The 24,129-nt window shown below is 41.1% G+C and overlaps 1 protein-coding gene across 2 annotated transcripts in view; it reads right to left on the reverse strand.

Moving 5' to 3' along the window:
* Window positions 1-360: 360 nt before the first annotated feature.
* Window positions 361-24,129, reverse strand: part of ccne2 (cyclin E2) — a 45,071-nt gene continuing 21,302 nt past the window's right edge. For both annotated transcript variants that reach the window (XM_043688037.2, XM_043688042.2), the window contains 11 exons: window positions 22,916-22,951; window positions 22,749-22,827; window positions 22,601-22,663; window positions 20,840-20,994; window positions 12,233-12,368; window positions 11,122-11,268; window positions 9,084-9,179; window positions 6,696-6,830; window positions 5,332-5,443; window positions 2,973-3,130; window positions 361-1,490 (listed from right to left, as the gene is read on the reverse strand). In XM_043688037.2, coding sequence (XP_043543972.2) covers window positions 1,374-1,490; window positions 2,973-3,130; window positions 5,332-5,443; window positions 6,696-6,830; window positions 9,084-9,179; window positions 11,122-11,268; window positions 12,233-12,368; window positions 20,840-20,994; window positions 22,601-22,663; window positions 22,749-22,827; window positions 22,916-22,951 — 1,234 coding nt within the window. In that variant the 3' untranslated portion in view covers window positions 361-1,373. The remainder of the gene's footprint in view (window positions 1,491-2,972; window positions 3,131-5,331; window positions 5,444-6,695; window positions 6,831-9,083; window positions 9,180-11,121; window positions 11,269-12,232; window positions 12,369-20,839; window positions 20,995-22,600; window positions 22,664-22,748; window positions 22,828-22,915; window positions 22,952-24,129) is intronic.

Consider the following 24,129-nt stretch of genomic DNA (forward strand, 5'->3'; position numbering starts at 1 on the left):
TTTATTTCATAGTACTGCATCTTAATACATACAGTTAAAGACATCCAGCTGGCATTTAGCTTACATTTCAAATGTTCATATTTTCTTAAGAGCATTGAAAATGTATTTTTATAGTGGTGTTGGATAGCTATGTATCAGTAGCTATGTAATTTCCTGTACATTTTTACAAAGCTATTTACAATAATACATTAAAATCATGTAGGTTTCTCTTTGGCAGTGAAATTTCAGTTGTTTAGTCCAGCTGTGTGAGGCATGAATTGCTGTGAAATGCTAATAGTTTATGTACCAACTATACAAAATCTTATTGTACATGGTTCCATTTAGACATTGCTTTATATACAAATTAGAGCACAAACTGAACTCTCCACTCTCATACCTGCACAACACATGTAATCTGCATATACATTTCCCTCAGCAAGAAACCACTACCCAATTTAGTCATCCACTTAGAGTCCAGTATTTAACCATCCTGAAAGAGGAAAACAGCACCAGTACAGGTCCAAATAGTGTAGCCCTGCATTTAAAAATTAAAGTACAAAAAATGTACAGTTAGTGCCAGCATACATCAATTGTTATAAAAAGTTGGTGTACATATTGGAATGTAGTTGGAAGTAGATTGTTTTTTCCCTACACAGACTAATATTTCATCCAAGTGAGCATTTGTCATTCACAGTCGTAGCTCAAAAGATGGTATGTAAAAACATACATCAACGATGAATGAGGTCCTTCAACAATATGCTGAACTATGGCTGCAAAATATTGGGAGGAGAAAGACATGAAAGCTAGCTGCAAGTTGTAAGATGTCTTCTCCTCCATTGTAAACATGGAAGGCAAATCTCTGCTCCCTCACAGATTCAATCTCCCATCTAAAACACCAAGTTTCACAGTTCAGTTTCATAAAACTTTCTGCCAAGAATTAAAGTCTCATAACTCTGCTTTCTGGAATTTGATGAACTGTCTACTGGTCTTTCAACTCTTCAGAATTAGCAGGCTTTCATATTTCTTCAGAGGAAAGTAATTGAAGTTAAATGGATTGGCACAAGTCACCTTTTGATGTGCAGGCTGAACAGAAATTATGGTTCACCATCAAATGACCTTCACTGGCTCTTGTTAGTTATTCCCCCTTCCTCAAATAGTCCCAACAGATTAGTCTCTTGGGCAGAAGCAGAGTGTTGTTCTGGTGCTAGTACCTAGCTTACTTACTCTTTAAAACATTAGATGATGCATTGCTGTAGTTATTTTTAAAAACTTTGGTCTGCTCAAGTTTCCAGATACCTTTTGTGGCAGTAATGTAGCCCGAGCTCACAGTATGCAATTCCACAGTTCTCCAATATTGAGTCCTAGCTTTTTGCTCTTCCAGTAAATTCATTCATTCAATATGTTGAACCAGCCAATGGCTTCTCAGTACTTTTAGGTGGAGTCAGGATTCCTCCTATGGACACAGGGGATAGCCTTGCAGTACACTCTGCTTTCCTGATGTGCGCTTCCTCCTAAAAGCAAAGAAAGTGGGTGTAGGTTTTTGAATGAGTGATTCTCGGTAGTATTTACAACAAAGTATATATTCATCCATACAAAGTATAAGCATGTCTAAAGCTCACAGAACATGAGAATTATGGATGGTAAAAACAATTAAATAGTTTTCACTAAAATGTTCTTCATCTGGATTAACTGAAACTCAGACTCAGCAACTGACCATTGTTAATGTATCTCAGTATTTTGTGATCTTAAACTAGAAGTAAAGGGACTAAAAACTGAAATCCCTGGACCTGATGGGATACATCCTGGGATATCAGTAGTAACTACCAGAGGTAGTGGATACACTGGTGGTAATCTTCCAAGAATCCTTAGTATTAGAAAACACCCAATGTAATACCTTTATAAATAAAGGAGAGACAAAAAAAAACAAACAACTTGGGTAACTATAGACTGGTTAGCTAAACATACTGTCAAATTTTCCCAATAATGTATGTAAAGGATGTCATAGCCAAGCATTTAGAAATAAGAGTATGATGAAACAGTCAGCATAGTTTCACAAAGGGGAAATTGTGCCTGACAAATTTAGGATTGAGTTAACAAGCAGGATGGATAACAGGGAAGCAGCTGATGTAATATATTTGAATTTCTAGGAGGTGTGTAATAAGTTATTATATAGCCTAACGTGTAGTAAAACAGTAAGAATCCATGGTGTTGGAGGCATTATGTTAGCATGGATTGGCCAATTAACAGAAAGTAGTAGTGATTGCATAAGGGACATTTTTGTGGATGAAAAAAAAAGAGCTAAAATTATTTAAATGGAAAAAGACTGCAGAAAGCTACAGCCCAGAGGTATTTGGGAATCATTGTGCATCACAAAAAAGCCAGTACAAAGTGTCAGTGGGCATTAGGGAAGGCAAATGGAATGTTGGCTTTATTTCAAAGGGAGTGTGATATAAAAAAATGGAAGTGTTGCTAAAATTTATACAAGGTACTAGTCAGACCATCTTTTACTAAATTTTCACCTCTTAAAATGCATCTATAACCTACTACTTTGACCATTCGGCACACAAGTACATCCAGTGGCTTGGTTCTAAACAAGAAACAAAAACAAATTGCAGCAGAAACTCAACAGATGATGGCATCAGAGAGAAGAAAGCACAGTTAACATTGAGTCTAGTGACTCTTCACAGCGAAAGAGCAGTTATGATGAAGAATCATTGGACTCTATGTTAATTTTGCTTTCTTCCCACAGAACCTGCTGGACAGATTTGTTTCTATTCCTGTTGAGCACCATTAGGAGGAATTTGTTCAAGGATTTACATGCAAAAATTTTCCTGACAAAGAATTAAGGCTGCTGTTTGGAATAGGCGGCTTTGTATACTTAATCAGACAAGGACAGAACAGGTTGCTAATGAAGACAAAATGGTAAAGTGTCCAGAGATTATTTTTTAAGAATCAATCCTCTGCATCTTAGTAATCAGTGAAAAATAACTCACCAGCAAATCTAAGTACTTAGTATGCGTTTGAATGTTGTGTCTGTCTTCATCTGCCACTTGCTTGAAATCTCTTAATTTTATTGGCTCACCTTCACTCAGGGTTTTAGCAAACGGGACCATCCAGTTAAAACATGCAGAGATGCTGTCCCATTCCAGGCCTAGGAACAAAATAATATGTAGATAAGTTACCTAATTAGGAGTAAAGTCTAAATAAAAAACACAACTTTATCATGCTGATGCTTTTATAAAAAATAGGACTTGTTACCCTAAGGATTGGAAGAGCTACACAAGAGGGATTGGTTTACTATCTAGAATGCCTTTACCACTATTTCTTATGCTCATTGAAATCCTGAAGATTGAAGCTGATTCAACTGCATCAAGCTTTGATTTGTAGAACTCCAAAATTGTCTTAAGAGTTTGGCCAAAGTATTATACTGGTAAGGACAATGTTTGGGTATACCAGGTCCAGGGTGTATTGAGTCAGTCTATTAGATATCCTGTTTTGCTCATTTTTAATCACATCTCTCTACACATCAAGCCAGGTGCTTAGTGTGAGAAAAACACAAGCATTTTTACAACTTTTAGGAATGGAATAATTCTCTGACTAGCATAGAGATATGCTACAGAACATTCTCTTATACACTAGGAGAAAGTGAGGACTGCAAATGCTGGAGATCAGAGTATAAAAATGTGGCACTGGAAAAGCACAACTAGTCAGGCAGCATCTGAGGAGAGGGAGAGTTCATGTTTTGAGCATAAGCTCTTTATTAGGAATGTGGAAGGGCCCAAGGGATCTGAGAGATAAATGGGAGGTGTGGGAGGGGCGGGCAGGGAAGAGGTAACTGGGAATGCAACAGGAAGATGGAGGTGGGGGTGATGGTGATAGGTCAGAGTGGAAGATGGGGCAGCTAGGTGGGAAGGTAGGACAGATGAAGAGGGTGGTCCTGCGTTGGAGGGTTGGGTCTGGGATAAGGTGGGGGGAGGGGGGGGGGAGGGGAAAGAGGAGGAAATGGGTGAAAATTGACATTGATCCCTTGAAGTTGGAGGGTCCCAAGGCAGATGAGCATTCTTCCTCCAGGCATCAGGTGGCTAAAATCTGACAGCAGAGGCAGCGTAGGACCTGCATGTCCTTGGCTGAGCGGGAGGAGGAGTTCAAAATGTTTTGCTGGAAAAGTGCAGCAGGCCAGGCAGCATCCAAGGAACAGGGGAAAATCAACGTTTCAGGCATAAGCCCTTCTTCGTTGAAGTGTTCAGCCACAGGGCAGTAGGGTTTAGTGTCCTAGAGATGTTCTCTGAAATGTTCTGCAAGTGGTCTCCCCACTGTAGAGGGGACCACAGGGGGAGCAATGGACACAGTAGATGACATGTGGAGGTGCAGGTAAATCTCTGTTGGATGTGTCAAATACATTGTTCCATGCATTGTACTCATTTGTATATATACCTGATCCTTACATTCCAAATATTAACCTTTTATATATTGCAATGATTAGAACTGGGTGGAAGTATAGTTTCCCCTTAGGAATCTGGGTTCCAATGTAGCCTAAAACTGTAGATAAAGATCACCCAGTTCAGGATAAATTTGGACAGCTTCAATCTAATGCCTAATTGTTCTTTTAAAAAAATTGCTCATGGGTTGTGGGCATAATTAATTGCCTATTCCAAGTTGGACCTGACCAGGTAAGGATGTTCCCTGTAAAGATATTAGTGATGCAGATGGATTTCATGACAAATTGAAAACACAGTGGTGATATGGTCACCTTTAGGCTAGTTTGTTTATGCCACTTTTTTAAAATTGAATTTACATTTTGATTTTAACCCATGTTCAGAACATTAACCTGGGGTTCTGGATTACTAGACCAGTGGCATTAGTACTATACCACCACTCTCCCCATTGTAATATTTGTGACAGACAAGAAAATACAAATACTGCAGCATTTCAGCCTGTCTGACATTCTGGGGTCTTAGAATATCAACTTCCCATCCCAGAAAACCATGCAATCAGCAAGGAAAAATAATAAACAAGACTGAAAAATAGCAGCAAAATAGTGTATGATTAGAGCTGGGGCTGAATCTCTATTGGCTCACAGAGTTCAGGAACAATGAATTGGAATTAGTCTAAGAGACCACTATGGCACTGATTAATGTTATAGAATGATCTCCATTCCAACCAAAAACTGTCAAGCTATTCATTGAAGGGACACTCACATATAGAGCATACCAGTCTCCTGTATTTTGCTCTCAATCATTCAGGCAGTACCTAAGTGTGCTCTTCCTTTGCTAGTTTGGAGCTTTATAGAAAGAAATCAAAACTACATATAAGCAATCAACTATACATCTGAAACAGCAAGAATCTCCATACCTGATGCCTTGAAAGTGTCTTCTGTAGATGTGTAGTAGCACACAGCAGCAGCAGCTAAAGCACCATATGGGAAACTCAAACTCTCAACATCAAGGATACACAGATCTAAAAGCTGTACAGAGAAAGTTTAAGAAAAGATGAGCAACACTATTTCACGGTTCTCATAAAATCTGCCCTTTGAGAACAGCAAAGGTGAAGTAGCACATTTTAGCATCTGGATTCTAAAGCAAGAGTTTAAAAAATGTGCATTACTCTAACAGCCTGATCACTAGCAAACATCTTCAATAGATCCCACATTCAGTCAAGGTTTAGGTGCAGATGTTACATGAAGGAGGAGGATTTTTCATAAATGCAGTTAAAATTGGTTATCCAATAGCAAGTCATAAATATACCCACAAATGCTAAAGGATGGGGTCGAATGAGCAGAGCAAGAAATGGAAGAAAATGGAGGGAGGTCAGTAGGAACACATTTGATGGCATACAATTTGACAAATCTTTTGAAAGTGGAAACAGGCGAAAGAGGGATAGATTCAAACTTAAATCAATATCAAATTGGCAGCAGGGTGACTCAGTGATTACCACAGCTGCCTCAGTGCCAGGGGCCTGGGTAAGATTCTACTTTTGGACGACTATGTGTGGTATTTGGACATTCTCCCTATGTAGTGTGTGCATTTCCTTCAGGTGCTCCAGTTTCCTCCCAAAGTCAAAGATGTGCAGGTTGGGTGGATTGGCCACGTTAAATTTCTCATAGTGTCCAAGGACGTACAGGCTAGGTGGATTAGCCATGGGAAATGCAGAGTTACAGGGATAGGGTAGGGAGCTGGGATGCTCTTTGCAGGGGTAGTGTAGACTCTGAGCTGAATGGCCTGCTTTCACACTGTGGCCGTTCAATGATTCTATCAAAGTGGCACCAAGAGCAGGAAGAGGCCGGAGACAATGCAGCAGCCACTGCATCTTGTAATCAAATACCGAACATCACTGACAGGGTTGCAATGAGGAAAACAAATGTTTCCTATTTGGAAGCATTAGTACTATTTCAGTTGAAGTCATTATAGATATTGCTATCCATAACGCTAAATTATGGTTTCGTGAAATACAAAGATCTTCAGCAAAAGCTTGCGTTTCAAAAGAAAGATACTTAGTTGAGAAAAATGTCAAGGCACCGATAATGGTTTCAAGTGTGAAAGAATAAATATTCAAATTGAAATACAGAATTCGTTCATTATTCATGATTTTGGTCAATCAATTAGCAACTTCACATGAAGTAATTTGCACTGCAAAAGAAAAAACATTCAGAGGACAGTTGCAGAATTTTAAACAGCAACGCTGGCACTTGCTTCACAATACTGAAGTTAAGTAATTACCTGAGCAATCTGTATAAAAGTTTCTTGAGAATACTGCGGTAGCGACATTTTGGGTATCTCTTTTAAACAGATAATTTGAAGATAAAGATTCAACCAGCAAATAATAGTCACTGGACACAGCTCCCAGTTTAAGGCCTTTAAAAAAAGAAATATACACACAGCATTGTGTGAAATGGTATTGGTAATTTTGTCAGCATTCTCCCTAACACTCTTGTTATGTAATTACAACAAAGATCCTCACAGGAGTTTGACAGCTTCCTCTATTTTTAAGAATCCTCAATGTCTTTTTGTTTTTAAAAGGAACTTCTCTATTAGTCTCAGTGTCTTCAAAGTCTTGTGTTTGTTCACCCCAGTCTCTGTTCCTTCACCCCATAAATACTATATCAGTTCAGCCCAATTATATCTCTTCATTCCACCAAAAACACTTTATACTGCTCTACGTTGAATCTCATTGCTATATCTTCCAGTTCACATTTATGTCCCAAAGTTTTTAAATTCTATCCTGTGCACCCAAGTCCAATTAATATGTATCATATATAAAAGGAATAGTACTTGGATTAAAACAATGCACATTTAAAACAGTGATTACAACCTGACCCCAAGCAAAATCAAGTGTATACAGTCAAGGAGTCAGATGTGCAGCACAGAAATAGATCCTTCAATCCAACACGTCCACGCCGACCAGATATCCCAACCCAATCTAGTCCTACCTGCCAGCACTCGGCCATATCTCTCCAAACCCTTCCTATTCATATACCCATCCAAATGCCCTTTAAATGTTGCAATTGTACCAGCCTCCACCACTTCCTCTGGCAGCTCATTCCATACACATACCACCCTCTGCGTGATAAAGTTGCCCCTTAGTTCTCTTTTATATCTTTCCCCTCTCACCCTGAGCCTATGCCTTCTAGTGCTGTACTCCCCCACCCCAGGGAAAAGACTTTGCTTATTTATCCTATCCATGCCCCTCAATTTTATGAACTTCTATAAGGCCACCCCTCAGCCTCCAACACTCCAGGGTAAACAGCCTCAGCCGGTTCAGCCTCTCCCTACAGTTCAAATCCTCCAATGCTGGCAACATTCTTGTTAAGTCTTTTCTGAACCCTTTCAAGTTTCACAACATCCTTCCGATAGGAAGGAGACCAGAATTACACGCAATATTCCAACAGTGGCCTAACCAATGGCCTATACAGCTGCAACATGACCTTCCAACTACTTCCATATAAAAATAGGTTCACCACTGTTCTGCTTTCGTCCCTTGACCAATTTCATACAAGTGTTTCTACTGACCAGGGCTTTTCCTCCCTCTGTCTGATTGGTGGCCTCCCATTCTTTACAATCCAGCACTCAAGGGGCAGGGACTTCACTCATGAAAATTTAATGGACAGGGACATAAAATAACCAAAAATGCTCATGAATCGTGCTCTTATCTTTAAAGGACTGAATACAAGGGGTTAGAAGTCATGCTTTCACTTGTCAAAGCTCTGGATAGACCACAGCTAGAGCATTGTAAGCAGTTCTTCACATGACACCTTAGGAAGCAAATACAGATGCTGATCAGAATTTAGTACGCATTTACAAAATTGTTACTTGGACTCCAAGAGTTAAATTATGGTGGATCAAACTAAAGTGGTTTCCTTGAAATTTAACTTTAAATAGTGATTTGATTGAAGCTCTCAGACAGTAAAGGGGAACAAAGAAATTATTTTACCCCATTTCCACTTGTTGAGGAGTTAAGTCCCCTGGTCAAACTTGCACAGAACATTCCAGGAATGAAATTAGGTGACACTTCTACATGGAAATTATCAAAAAAAAAAAGTGTGGAATGTTTCTTCCAGGAGTAAAGGTTGATGCTATGTCAATTGATAAGGAATTATGGAGCAAAGGTGGGTGCCACGATTTTATTCAATGATGAAACCACTCCATTTCTTAAATTCCTCCATAAATTCCACTCCATGTATCCAACCTTGGATCAAGATCTGCTCTTTCATGATCACCTCTATCCTTATTAACCTCTACTGATACTCAGTCCTCTAAATCTCATGTTGAATGTCCTATCAGGATTGTGCTCTAATTGTGTCCATCTCTACAACCCCTTTGAGAATGGAGTCCTTTCAATCCTACTTGAAGTGAATTCTCCTCCCCTTTGCCCTTACACTAGCAACTATGGTTTTGTACCATACAAGTCATGTCCCCAAAAATCTCCACCTCACTGTTACTTGAATCGGTTCCTTTAAGTGCACATTAAATCCAAACCTTTCTTTAATGTAATTTCTTGAATTTCCATTCTTATTTTTAAACATCAATAAGAGCACAACCGCGCTTAAAGTCATGGACTCTATTTTCTATGATCCACCATTGTGCAAATGTCTACGTCAGGCTGCTTACCTTTAAAATGATCAATTCCATATCAAGTATTTCAGTTTCTGTACATGCACCATCTGTGATATATGCAAACTCATTCAATTTTGGAGGGTAGATTTCCTAAAACAAAATGAATGATTGAATGATGCAAACACAAACTGTCAAGTAAGTTCAAAGTTATTTCCATGTCAAATTTAGTGACAAGATTTATTTTAATTCATGGAATACATGCAGTCAAAAGGTATTTGGTTTTTTAAACATTTTGGTTAGAAGACCCATTTTCAAATGGATTGGTTATCATACCATCTCCAGTCCCTTGTCTAAGCACATACTATACAATAAGAATGTCCATATGGAATGTTAAGAGCAATTAACTAAGTTACGTATGCTTACTGCTCACCACATGGTCTGTCAATCTTTAGAGTAGTAATAGATAACACTCAAATGATGGATAAACTATTGACCCAAGTTTGCCACTGAACAGTTTTTCTCACCAATCAGAAAAAAGAAATGAGATTATTTCTTCCCTTATTGGAACCACGTGTTACGAGAGTTCATAGATCACAAAGAACTAAGAATTAATTGTAGAAACTAATAGCGCATTATGGTGTTGTGAAACCCAAGCCTAGCTCTTCCAGTACCTATTCCACTTCACAAACTGGATGCGACTGTAACTGATGTGAAGATCCAATAAACGACAAATCATTTTGTGTGTAAAAACAAAAAAAAAACCTTACCAAGCATAACAGAGAGGCCGTGCTCATCAAGAATGTTTCAGATAAAATTTGTAATGAAGGTATTCAAGTGTACAGACCCTTGGAAAGCTACTTCAACCACAATTTAAGAACGAGTGACTCAGGCACAAGCTCTTAAATGGATTAGTTTTGAGATATTATTTCTTTAAATTGCATAGGTGGAATTTAATGTCCTCCCATGTTGGAGACAGGTAGGTCCTTGAGGGAGCTAGGAGGAAATGGTAGATCTACAGTGGGTGCAAAGTAGGAAGCCCACCACCTCTTCCTGGATGAAGCAACTATGAGCAGCCACGTGGCCAGCCTTCCTCCTTGCGCCAACGGAGGCCTTGAAAGTGCTTAAGGGCCTCAACATCCCACTGCCAGTATTAATTCAAACAATGGGAGACCCTGCTATTTGGGAAGCCAGAAAAGCAAACCCTGTCATGATTGTTCATGGGAGCATTCAGAAAGCCATCCTGTTGCTGCCAATCTTCTTCCTCACCTCTCTCCCCTCTGCCTGGCTCCAAAAGCCATCCTTGGCGTTTGCTGGGCATAGCACTAGCAGCAGCCAGCCACTCCCTAGTGACACTACCAAGAGATGTTTGTACCTGCCACTCCTTGATCCTGGGGAAATGATACTGCCCACTTGGGTCCCTAAGTGCCTTTATTTGACAGGCCTTCCAAAAGATAGGTATATCAAGGCTGTCGTCAACTCTCAAGTAATACTGAATGAGTCCAATACAGTTTCAAGTGACAATCAACAACTTCAGTGCATTAAAAAAATTTGCAACAGTGAGAGCTTCACCACCTCCATTAACTCCTTTCCCATAAATATTCCATCTATCACAAGGTGTCAGGAGTTCTGCTTTCGCCATTATTCAGTCTCTCAGCACACATTGGTTAAGTAAGCTGGAAACTGGCATCTCCTAGCCTGTTATCGACTAGCAGAGGAATGATCCCAAATGACAGTGATTCAAGGGCTATAATGGCAGAGACTAACCCAGTCAGACTCAAAACTGGAACCTGTGTCTCTGTGCACCCTGTGGTAATATTTTCCTCTGCTTATTAACAGTACAATACATTTTATTTAAAAGTTCACATTAGACTGAATTGGGAAAAAAAAAATGATTGCCCATTTAAATATTTTTAGCCACTAAAATGTACTTCAGTTAAAAACCTGGGTGAGCTACTAGTATTTCCTGGTAAGGTGAAGGCTGCAAACATTAAGTTCATGAAGCTCTTGTTTAAATGACCTACTGTCAGATGACAGGTGAACTATTCAGTGGCACGTCGATGCTCCTCAGCAGCCAGTGGACGTGTGCGCTTACCTCCAGTTTTGCGGCAATGAACAGTGAGGAGATGCCAATGAGTTGCAGCTTGCTTTTATGAATATTCTCTTGAGTAAACATGAACCGATCAAAAAAATCCTGAGCAAGGTAAAAGGTTTCTCTATGGAGCGTGTAGACCTCGCAAACCTGTAAAATTGGTTTGAAAAAAGAAATTAAACAGTGGACTGAAATAAGTAAAATATAAAACTTGAGAGTCATGCTGGCGAGACCAAAAGTTATTGCCTTGGAAAGGTAGTGGTGAGCCATCTCCCTGAACTGCTTTGTGGCACCTGGTAGGAAATTCTGGAGTTTTAACCTAGTTATAGTCAAGGAATACGCAAGTCAGGATGGCGTAGGATTTAGAGGTAGTGGCTTTCTCAACATCCGCTAACCTTGTCATCCTGGATGGCAGAAGTTGAGAACCTGAAAGTTACTCTTAAGACTTGGTGAGTTTTGCAGTGCATCTTAAGGCAATACATACAGCAGCAAGGATGCAGTAGTGGAGGGGAGTGAATGTTGATTACCAGATGGGGTACCAAATGTCCTGGATGGTTCTGAGCTTTGAGTGGTTTTGGGAGTTGCACTCATTTCAAGAAGTGGGGATCGCATCACGCTCCTGACTTGTGCCTTTAAGGATTCAAGAGACAATGTAGAATTCTCAGCTTCCAATCTACTCTTCTTATGTTTATATGACTGGTGTTAGAAAGGCAGATTTAGCCAATGTTTTAATATCAAGATCATATATAGTTGTCAATTACTTACCAAGCTTGCTAGAAATTTGCTGCCGAGTGTGTAGGGAAGGGGTAAATATTCTCTTTTCCCATGGTCACTTGGTTTGTAATGCAAGTGTTAAAATACCAGAACATTTTTTAATAAGTCACTGCTTCAGTGACAAGATAAACACTGGCCCAGCCAGTGGCACCCACACTCATGAATGAATTTAAAAAATTCACACATCTAAAGCTAGAAGGTCTTAAATCGGAGTTTAGTTCAAAAGAGTGAAATGACCCAACTTACCAGCTTTTAGAAGTAATACTGAATGATTCCAATACAGTTTCAAGTGACAATCAACAACTTCAGTGCATTAAAAAATATTACAACAGCGACTAACCTCTATGAGCCAATCCAATAAAATTGCTCTCATTTTCGGCTGCAAGGATGGGTGTAGCGAGAGAACATTTTTGTTGTGAGTATACTTGATTTCTTTTTCCATCATATTCGACCACACATCTTCAGAGCTTCCCCAGCTACAGATAAAATTGTTTCAAATACAAGTTAAGAAAACACCAGATGTAGAATAGCATTTGATTTTGAAGCTGACATTTCACAAGTTTAAAACAGAGTTATTGACATTTTCTCCTATTCATACTACAATAAAGAAACTCTTACCACACCCCATCACCACCTTGCTTTATAATCTTTGAGAAAACCCAATCATCCCTTCATCAGCAAAAGTTCAGAGACCTCAGCAGCATTCAAAAGTTGAAGGCTTATAAATTCTGTACCCCTTCAGTCTGCCTATTCTATATTCACGATTCCATTCCCAGTCAAATTCTCATGTTGAACCAGGTTATAGAAATCTAAGACATTGAGACCATAAAACGAAGGAGCAGAATATAGGCCATTCCACCATCGAGTCTGCTCCATTCAATCATGGCCGAAAAATTTCTCAACCCTGTTCTCCCACCTTGTCCCCATAACCCTTGATACCCAGGAACCTATCTCAGTCTTAAAGATACTCAATGGCCTGGCGCCCACAGCCTTCTGTGGCAGTGAATTCCATAGATTTACCACTCTGACTGAAGGAGTTTCTCATTATCTCCATTCTAAAACATCTTCCCTTTAATCTAAGGCTATGCCCTCGGGTCCTAGTGTCTCCTACCTAGGGAAGCATCTTCCCAACAACCACTCTATCCAGACCATTCAGTAAATTTCAATTACATCCCCCCTTCCTCTAAACTCAAGTGTTAAGCTTTTCATTCCAGGGACCATTCTCGTGGACCTCCTCTGAACACACTCCAGGGCCAGTACATCCTTCCTGAGACATGGGGCCAAAAGCTGTGCACAATACTTCAAGTGTGGTCTGACCAGAGCCTCAGAAGTACATCCCTATTTTTTATATTCAAGTCCTCAAAATAAATGCCGCCACTGCATTTGCTTTCCTAACTGACTCAACCTGCAAGTTTACCTTGAGAAGCCTGGACTATAATTCTCAAGTCTCTTTGTCCTTCAGACTTCTGAACTTTTTCCCCCATTAAGAAAATAGGCCATGCCTCTATTCTTCCTACCAAAGTGCACGACCTCATACTTTCCCACATTGTACTCCATCTGCCATTTCTTTGCCTGCTCTCCTAACCTCTCAAAAGTCTTTCTGCAGCCTCCCACCTCCTCAATGCTACCTGTCCCTCTATGTTTGTATCATCCGCAAATGTAGCCAGAATGCCCTTAGCTCCTTCATCTAGATTGTTAATGTATAACGTGAAAAGTTGTGGTCCCAACACGGAGCCTTGCAGAACACCACTTGTCACCAGCTGCCACCCTGAGAAGGACCCTTTTATCCCCACTCTCTGCTCTCTCTGCCACACAGCCAAGCTTCTATCCATGCTAGCACCTTGCCTCTGACACCTCTGTTTGAGATGGCCTGAAAATTTCCATAGCTTCACATTATTTAAATCTCTATTTCCAAGATTCTCTGACTGTCACCAAATCCATAGGCTTCATCTAACTTCTAGGAGTCTGTTGCTTCTGCTCACAAGCTGAGGATGGCCAACTCTTTTGGATTTTTCATAATTTAACTCTTTGTAGACCTTGCTGGAATAAATTTCATCTGTCAGTTTGAGCTCATGTAAGGTGATGTGTATTTCAGCACAGATCCAGTAGGAGAGTGATGAGCTGGAAGTGCCAGTCAGGTTGGCTGGTCAAGGACACTTTACAGACCTTGGGTTTTGTTTAAGAACTGTTTTTTTGTTAGGGCTGAATAAAAATGATTTTTTCTTTTAAGAACAAAGAAAACCTGGCAAAGTGCAACAGTTTTGAGTCTCAAAACTGAATCTAACAGAGCAATATATTGTTCACATGCACCCGCAAATGTGGCTGTTTCCTATTCTAATTGAAACAGCAGGAAAGAATTTCCTGGAGGAGGTGTGCTCAAGTTATGATGGGCAGCAGCACAGGTAAAGAGAGTAGATCATAAAGCATTAACATTCTCGTCTTCATTAATAAGGGCATATTGTACAAGAGCAGGAAGGATATATTGAACTTCTAAAGGTCACTGATTTCACCTCAGCTAGAACATTGTGTACAGTTCTGAACACCACACTTTGGGAAGGATGTGAACATACTGGAGAGAGTGCAGAGCAATTTACAAGAATGGATTTCCGGATGAGAAACATCAGATGTAAAAATAGACTGCAACAGTTTGGACTGTTATTCCTGAAGTGGAGTAGGCCAAGAGGAGATTAATAGAAGGGGTGTAGACAGAGTAAATAGGGAGAGCAGTTCCCATTCATACAAGGATAAAGAACCAGAAAAAGCAAAAACAAGGTGGATCACAGAATCAGGTCATTTGACTCATCAAATTCACACTCACTCTCCAAACAACATTGCACCCAGACCCACTGCTGTCACCTATCCTTGTAACCCTGCATTTCTAATGGCCAATCCACCTAACTTGCTTGTCTTTGCACTGTGCGAGGAAACTAAAACACCAGACAGATTGTGCAAACTCCACACAGCCAGTCACCCGAGGGTGGAATTGAATCCGGGTCTCTGGCACTGAGGCAGCAGTGCTAACCACTGAGTCACCATGCTGGCCCAATGAGAAAGAAAGAAACTTTCACAAAGTTAGTGGTTGGGGCCTGGACTACATTGGAGGCAATTCAATTAAGAAATCCCAGAGGGTGCTGGACCATTACTTAAATAGAAATAAAGCTCATGTTTACAGAGAAAAGGCAGGGACAGGATAGGCTGAATGGCCTCTTCTGTACTGTAGCAATTCAATGGTTGTGCAGGCCAGAAGATTGTGAAGTGGTTCCTGTCAATATTCAAAGATGAAAACTGGACAAAAAAAATCCTTTAAAAATGAGAACAGTATATTAAATTAGATATCCACGTCATAACTTGGAATCAGTTCAGAGACCTGAGCCCTTTGATTTTTATAAATGACTTGGATGAGGAAGGGTGGGTTAGTAGGTTTGCCAATGACACAAAGGTTGGAGGACTTGTGGATTTTGTGGAGAGCTGTCATAGGTTCCAACAGGACATTGACAGGATGCAGAACGGAGTCAAAAAGTGTGGTGCTGGAAAAGCACAGTCAGACAGCATCCGAGGAGCAGGAGAGTCAACGTTTCGAGCACAAGCTCTTCATCAGGAATGTAGGGGTTGCCCAAGGAGGCTGAGAGATAAATGGGGGGGTTTAGGGCTGGGGAAGGTAGTGGGAATGAGATAGGTAGATGAAAATGGGGGGAGGTGATGGTGATAGGACGAAAACAGAGGGTGGAGCGGATAGGTGGGAAGGAAGATGGACGGGACAGTTCAAGAAGGCGGTGCAGAGTTAGAGGTTGGATCTGAGATAAGATGGTAGAGGGGAGATTGGGAAACTAGTGAAAATCGACATTGATCCTGTGTGGTTGGAGCATCCCAAGGTAGAGAGGAGGCATTCTTCCTCCAGGCATCTGATGGCTAGAGTTTGGCAGTGAGGGTGGCTCAGGACTTGCATGTCCTTAGCAGAATGGGAGGGGGTGTTGAAGTGTTCAGCCACAGGGCAGTGGGGTTGTTTAGTGAGTGTGTCCCAGAGATGCTCTCTGAAATATTCCGCATGTTGGCCTCCTGTCTCCTCAATGTATAGGGGACCACATCAAGAGCAACTGACAGTAGATGAGTGTGGAGGTGCACAGACATTCTGTCCCATGTGGAAGGATCCTTAGGGGCCTTGGAAGGAGGTCAGGAGGGAGGGTTTTTCACTTCTGACAGTGGCAGGGGAAGATGCCGGGAGTCGAAGGTGGGTTGGTGGGGGGTGTGGAACTAACAAGGAATCATGGAGGGAACGGTCTTAGAGTCAGATGTACAGCAAGGAAACAGACCCTTCAGCCCCACTCGTCCTGCTGACCAAATATCCCAACCCAATCCAGTCCCACCTGCCAGCACCCAGCCCATATCCCTCCAAACCCTTCCTATTCATATACCCAACCAGATGTCCTTTAAATGTTGCAATTGTACCAGCCTCCACCACTTCCTCTGGCAGCTCATTCCATACATGTGCCACCCTGTGTGAAAAAGTTGCCTCTTCGGTCTCTTTTATATCTTTCCCCTGTCACCCTAAATCTATGCCCTCTAGTTCTGGACTCCCCCACCCCAGGGAAAAGACCTTGTCTATTTATCCTATCCATGACCCTCATGATTTTGTAAACCTCTATAACGTCACCCCTCAGCCTCCAATGCTCCAGGGAAAACAGCCCCAGCCTATTCAACCTGTCCCACTAGCTCAAATCCTCCAACCCTGGCAACATCCTTGTAAATCTTTTCTGAACTCTTTCAGGTTTCACATCTTTCCAATAGGAAGGAGACCAGAATTGCATGCAATAGTACAAAAGTGCCCTAACCAATGTTCTGTACAGCTGCAGCATAACCTCCCAAAGCCTGTACTCAATACTCTGACCAATAAAGGAAAGCATACCAAACACCTTCTTCACTATCCTATCTACCTGCGACTCCACTTTCAAGGAGCTATGAACCTGCACTCCAAGGTATCTTTGTTCAGCAACACTCCCTAGGACGTGACCATTATGTGTATACGTCCTGCTTTCCCAAAATGCAGCACCTCACATTTATAAAGAAACTCCATCTGCCACTTCTCAGCCCATTGACCCATCTGATCAAAAACCCATTGTAATCTGAGGTAATCTTCTTTGCTGTCCACTACTCCTCCAATTTTGGTGTCATCTGCAAACTTACTAACTATACCTCTTAATCACACATCCAAAATCATTTATATAAATGATAAGTAGTGGACGCAGCACCAATCCTTGTGGCACTCCACTGGTGACAGGCCTGCATCTGAAAAACAACCCTCCACCACCAACCTCTGTCTTCTACCTTTGAGCCAGTTCTGTATCCAAATGGCGAGTTCTCTCTGTATTCCATGAGATCTAACCTTGCTAATCAGTCTCCCATGGGATGACTTGTCAAATGCCTTACTGAAGTCCATATTGATCACACCTATGCCCTCATCAATCCTCTTTGTTACTTCCCCAAAAAGTTCAAACAAGTTTGAGAGACATGATTTCCCACACACAAAGCCATGTTGACTATCCCTAATCAGTCCTTGCCTTTCCAAATACATGTACATCCTGTCCCTCAGGATTCCCTCCAACAATTTGCCCACCACCGATGTCAAGCTCACTGGTCTATAGTTCCCTGACTTGTCCTTATCACCCTTCTTAAACAGTGGCACCATGTTTGCCAACCTCCAGTCTTCCGGCACCTCACCTGTGACTTTCAATGATACAAATATCTCAGCAAGGGGCCCAGCAATCACTTCCCTAGCTTCCCAGAGTTCTAGGGTACACCTGATCAGGCCCTGGGGATTTATCCACTTCTTTGCATTCCAAGACATCCAGCATCTCCTCCTCTGTAATATGGACATTTTTCAAGATGTCACCATTTATTTCCCCACATTCTATACCTTCCAGGTCCTTTTCCACAGTAAGTACTGATGCAAATACTCATTTAGTATCTCCCCCCATCTCCTGCAGTTCCACACAAAGGCCACCTTGCTGATCTTTGCTATTCTCTCCCTAGTTACCCTTTTGTCCTTAATGTATTTGTAAAAACACTTTGGATTCTTCTTAATTCTATTTGCCAAAGCTAACTCATGTCCCCTTTTTGCCCTCCTGATTTCCCTCTTAAGTATACTCCTACTGCCTTTATACTCTAAGGATTCAATTGATCCAACTTGTCTATATCAGACATAGGCTTCCTTCTTTTTCTTAACCAAACCCTCAATTTCTTTAGTCATCCAGCATTCCCTATACCTACCAGCCTTTCCTTTCACCCTAACAGAAATATACTTTCTCTGGATTCTCGTTATCTCACTTCTAAAGGTTTCCCATTTTCCAGTCTTCCCTTCACCTGCGAACATCTGCCCCAATCAGCTTTTGAAAGTTCTTGCCTAATACTGTCAAAATCGGCCTTCCTCCAAATTAGAACTTCAACTTTTAGATCTGGTCTATCCTTTTCCATCACTATTTTAAATCTAATAGAATTATGGTTGCTGGCCCCAAAGTGCTCCCCCACTGACACCTCAGTCACCTGCCCTGCCTTATTTCCCAAAAGTAGGTCACGTTTTACACCTTCTCTAGTAGGTACATCCACATACTGAATCAAAATTGTCTTGTACACACCTAACAAATTCTTCTCCATATAAACCCTGAACATTATGGCACTCCCAGTCTATGTTTGGAAATCCCCTACCATAACCACCCTATTATTCTTACAGATAGCTGAGATCTCCTTACAAGTTGGTTTCTCAATTTCCCTCTATCAGGGAGTCTATAATACAGTCCCAATAAGGTGATCATCCCTTTCTTATTTCTCAGTTCAACCCAAATAACATTTGGATGCATTTCTGGGAATATCCTCCCTGAGTACAGCTGTAATGTTATCCTTCATCAAAAAAACGCCACTCCCCCTTCCTCTCTTGCCTCCCTTTCTATTGTTCCTGTAGCATTTGTATCCTGGAACATTAAGCTGCCAGTCCTGTCTATCCCTGAGCCACGTTTCTGTAAATGCTATGACATCACAGGCCCATGTTCCTAACCATGTCCTGAGTTCATCTGCTTTCCCTGTTAGGCTTCTTGCATTGAAATAAATGCAGTTTATTTTATCAGTTTTACCTAGGCCCTGACTGTTTGGCTCACTTCTTTTCTTAACTGTACCAGTTTCAGATTGATTTCTTTCCTCAGTAGCTCCCTAGGTCCCAACCTCCACCTTAATAGTTTAAATGCTCCTGAGCAGCTCTAGCAAATCGCTCTGCTAGCATATTAGTGCCCTTCCAATTCAAGTGCAATCCGTCCTTCTTGTTCAGGTCACTTCTGCCCCAGAAGAGATTCCAATGATAAAAAGATGTGAATCTTTCTCCCATACACCAGCTCCTCAGCCATGCATTCATCTGCTCTATCCTCCTATTCCTACCCTCACTAGCTTGCAGCACTGGGAGTAATCCAGATATTACTACTCTTGAGCAGCTCCTTTTTTAAATTCCTGCCTAACTCTCTCTTCTCCCTTCAAAAGATCATCCTTTTGCCTTCCCATCAGTTCCCATGTGTACAATCACCTCCTGCTGGTTCCTCTTCCCCTTGAGAACACTCTGCACCCTCTGAGACATCCTTGATCTTGGCACCAGGGAGGCAACACACCATCTGATCTTTTGCTGTTGGCCACTGAAACGTCTATCTGTGCCTCGGACTAAAGAGTCCCCTAACACAACTGGTCTCTGTGGAGTGAAGATAGAGGTGGGAAGGGAAATAAATCCCTGGTGGTGGGGTCTGTTTGTAGGTAGTGGAAATTGGCAGAGGATGATGCGTTGCATCAGGAGGTTGGTGGGGTGGAAGGTGAGGACCAGGGGAGTTCTGTCCTTGTTTCGATTGGAGGGGTGGGGTCCGAGGACAGAGGTCTGGTGGGATTGAAGTCAACGCCTGTGTTGAGTTGGTCACCATAAATGGAGATGGAGAGGTCCTGGATGGGGAGGAAGGTGTCTAAGATGATCCAGGTGAATTTGAGGTCAGGTTGGAAGGTGTTCGTCTAGTTGATGAACTGTTCAACCTTCTCGTGGGAGAACGAGGTGGCACCAATACAGTCAGTCATCGATGTAGTGGAGGAAAAGGTGGGGAATGGTGCCGGTGTAGCTGCAGAAGATAGACTGTTCCACATGCCCACAGAGGCAGGCGTACCTAGGGCCCATGAATTACCTATCCACTTCACCCTGACCTATCACCATCACCACCCACCTTCATCTACCCAGGAACATTCCCAGTGACCTTCCCAACCCCCTCATTAGCACGAAGATTGAGTTTAAGAGCCGCAAGGTTACGCTGCAACTCTATAGAGTCCGGGAGACCACACTCGGAATATTGTGTTCAGTCCTTGTCACCTCGTTATAGGAAAGACGTGGAAGCTTTGAAGAGGATGCAGAGGAGATTTAACAAGATGCTGCCTGGACTGAAAGGCATGTATTATGAAGGAGGGTTGAGGGAGTTAAGGTTTTTCTCATTGGAGAGAAGAATGACATGACTTGATACAGACATACAAGATGTTGACAGGCATAGATCGAGTGGATAGACAGACTTTTTCCCAGGGCGGAAATGTCCATCATGAGGGGGCATAATTTTAAAGGTCAATGGAGGAAGGTTTAGGGGAGAAGTCAGAGGTTCTTTACATAGATAATGGTTGGTAGTAGAGTCAGATACATTAGAGACACTTAAGCGACTCTTAGAGGGAAATGGAAGTTAGTACAATGAAGCATATGTAGGCTCGTCTGATCTTAGAGGAGAAAAAAGGGCCAGTACAACATCGAGGGTCAAAGGGCCTGTACTGTGCTGTTCTATGTTCTAACTCATTAGATTTAGAAATTGAGCCCATGTTTAAGGCATTTTCAGAAAAACTTAATAGTTAATTAATTGTTGGACACTAATCTGCAGTCAGTCTTCATCTTGGTACTCACCTAAGAGGTGGTAGAGGCGATTTGGTTAGAAATAGATTTTTAAACCTATATTGTGAGAACCTGGAAAAGTCTTCAGTAACATCAGCATCTTTGTGTGGCGTGGGGATAAGGACGCAAGGACTAACACCTCCAGGTACTATGGGTGTCCAGCAACTCTAAAAAACAAAAAGTTAAATGAAACAAATGATCAGTGGAGATCTGAACAGCACCCGTTTAGAAGGGAACTTTAATTTGATGCATATTTGACAAAGTGCTCCCTCTGCAGGCTCCAGAAGAAGGTACAATCCTGTTAATTTCCCTTTATAAATTATAGGTCAGTGTTAACATTCCCTTTAATGATAAAACTAAGTGAACTCCAGATTAGAAATGCATTAAAACAGCAAGCACCAACCCGCATCGTTTAGTTTACAAGTTAAATGTAAAAATCAAGCCAGAAATCAAAACCTTTGGATTTTTTAAAAAATAAAAAAGTTAGAGGGGGACGTCAACAAAGCTACGTGCAATTTAGCGGTCTCTTAACAGCGTTGAAAGGAAATAACACTGACAATAAAGTAATATTCAAAAGGCGGACAGCGCAGTGTTACTGAATCCACAGTGTGACGGGAGCAGTAGCAATCAGGACTAAAGAAAGCCCTGCGCAAAGAGTGCCCCCTCTCCTAGCCATGGCCAGAATTTCTGTAACAGTTCAGGCAGATTCCACTGCCCTTTTTTTATAAAGACGTTTGCGAGGGAAAACTTCCCGCGTTTATTCATTTCCGACTTAATTTAACACATAAATTTAGACATTTCAACTCCCGATTTCACCGTTTCATACAAATTTCCACACGGAATCCCTTTGGAAGCAAATTATGGGTCATTTTGCGGAGTTTTACTGGTCAGGAAATTTCACCCCAAAAAACCCTGGGGCAACGTCCGAACGGAACGCCACGTCTTAAAATTAAAACCTTGGGACTCAACAAGCAATTTTAATAATGAACCTATTTCTAGGTTTCTCAGGCAATGCAATATATATATAGCTCTTAACAACACAGCACCCAAACCTCAGTCTAAATTCAACACGCTTGGTCAAAATCAAAATATCAGTAAAAGTTATGGACAATATTTATTTTTTAAAAACACATATTTCTATAGAATGTAAGGTTTCTACATTTTAATTTTAAACTATAGTCTGTATAAGTGAAACAAAAACGCAGAGTTCATAGAAGGCGGGCGCGCCACCAACAAGCACCTCCCACAAGAAGCAGGAACCGGCTGTTTGGTAGCGCGCAAACTCCCTGTGCTAAAAGTTAAGGACACTTCATTCATCCTTACAGTCTGCAAAGGGCAGCTAGCTACTGATATCATGAATGGAAGATTACTTCACACTGTCATTATGTCGAGGCAAAAATGTTACTATTCAAGTACAGCATCACCAGTCTCAGTGAGGTGTCTCCCCTTGTCAAGCACCACCACATTTTTGGAGTCGTTATCTGCAGGAGCAGAGAACTGGGTGGCCACCAAATCCCGCCTGCTCAGCTTAAGTTTTGGAGACTCCTTTTGCATGACCTACCGTGCAATTTTTTTAAAGGCTTAATATTATCGCAAGGAATATACACAAGGTGACAAATTATATAATGCCAAATTATACACACGTGTCTGTTCTACACTGGACACTGCCTAACCAAGAGAAATTGTCCAAATATATATTCACAGTAACATTTTTCATGTATGGTAGATTTGAATCCGATTCTCTGCAGCATAATATTGCTATGGATCACCCACCTGTATCTGGAACTGTTGCCGTCTCTTGCTCACTTCTGTTTCATGGTTATGATCACTACATTCCTGAAAAATATAAATTGTCATTGCATTAACCAGTTACTATAATACATTTGGTTTAAAGCATTGGTAATAGTTTCTCACTACTCACTTCGGGTTTCCTTTTCTTTGACTGAATAGCGTCATCCTTTTGTTCCTCTGATTTTGCCTGCTTGGCTTGCAAACGATCACTGTTTCAATACACACAAAATTGCATTTAAGTATGAATTCTCTTAACTTTCTCCAAGTATATAATTAAAATAAAGGAGCATTTCTTACCTGCGCCTCGACATCCTCTTCAATAAATGTAAAACCCTGAAAGCATAATATTGAGAAATATGACATACTGTATTAATAGTGTAATAACGAAGCATTATATTAGCCACATGACACTGGCTTCCTGCTATCAACAGCTAGTGCAATTTTTAGTGAAATCCACAAAACATCGATTAAATTTAAATTTTAATTTTAAAAAGTATTTTTACAAAGCGTATTTTTGCTTGGAAACTGCAATGGGCGCATGAGCAATCAATTTCAACTTTTTGATTTTATATTCATAAAAACGCCATTCCCACAGCAAAGTTCTATTTCTATCTCTGTCCTTTACAATTTTCACCAATTAGTTGAATGTTAACATATGAAAAGTACATTCATTGCAATTTCCAAGTTATTTTATCTCGCACCCGGTTCCGCGCCAATTTACACAGAGCGGGTAAAGCCTGGATTGGACACTTGCTCACTTCTTCGCTGCCCAGCCGCCAAACCAATAAAACCCTGATCTTTCACAAAGAGTCAGCACAGCTTTACTCTCAGGCTCACTAGAATCTGCTCCATGGAATGTACGTAGAGCCATCACGAACCTAAAACTAATGTTATATACATACACACACATATACACCCAGAGAACCGGTGTGTAAAATGAGCACAGTTCTGTACAGTAACCGGCGCTAGTTTCCGCTCATAGAATTTTTTAAAAGGTCTGTCATCTGCATTAGCTCCACTTCATGCTTCCTTTTCTCCTCCAGATCATTAATATTATCGATCTGAACTAAATAAGCCTTTTTATGGCCACAGATGCTACGTCCCACTGCTGTCCTTACCCTAGTTGCTGATCTGCTCAGAAATATCTCAGCTGGCGCCGGCGCCAACACTTTTAACAAGAGAGCAAATCAAATGCGCATGTGTACACTGTCACCCAGGTGAACACAAATCTATCTTTTTTTTTCCCGACAATGCTATTTATTAATGCAACTGAACTAAAATATCTTTGTCACCCCCAAACGCGGTTCGCTTTAGCAAATTGCATTTTTGAAATGTTTTAATGTGCTCAGATTGCCTGCTTGTTTTAAATAAATACCACCCACTCCTTAAAGTCCTTCCTTAGGGGAGGAGATTTAAAATCCACCAATAGCTACAACAAACTGGTCGTGCAACGTGATTTGGCTCCAAATGTAAACAGAAATTCCAGCAGATTGTCAGAAATCGAGTTTCAC

The sequence above is a fragment of the Chiloscyllium plagiosum genome, unplaced genomic scaffold (assembly GCF_037043375.1).
Source record: "Chiloscyllium plagiosum isolate Xiang-an unplaced genomic scaffold, Cpla_swu_hap1 HiC_scaffold_4, whole genome shotgun sequence".
NCBI lineage: Eukaryota > Metazoa > Chordata > Chondrichthyes > Orectolobiformes > Hemiscylliidae > Chiloscyllium > Chiloscyllium plagiosum.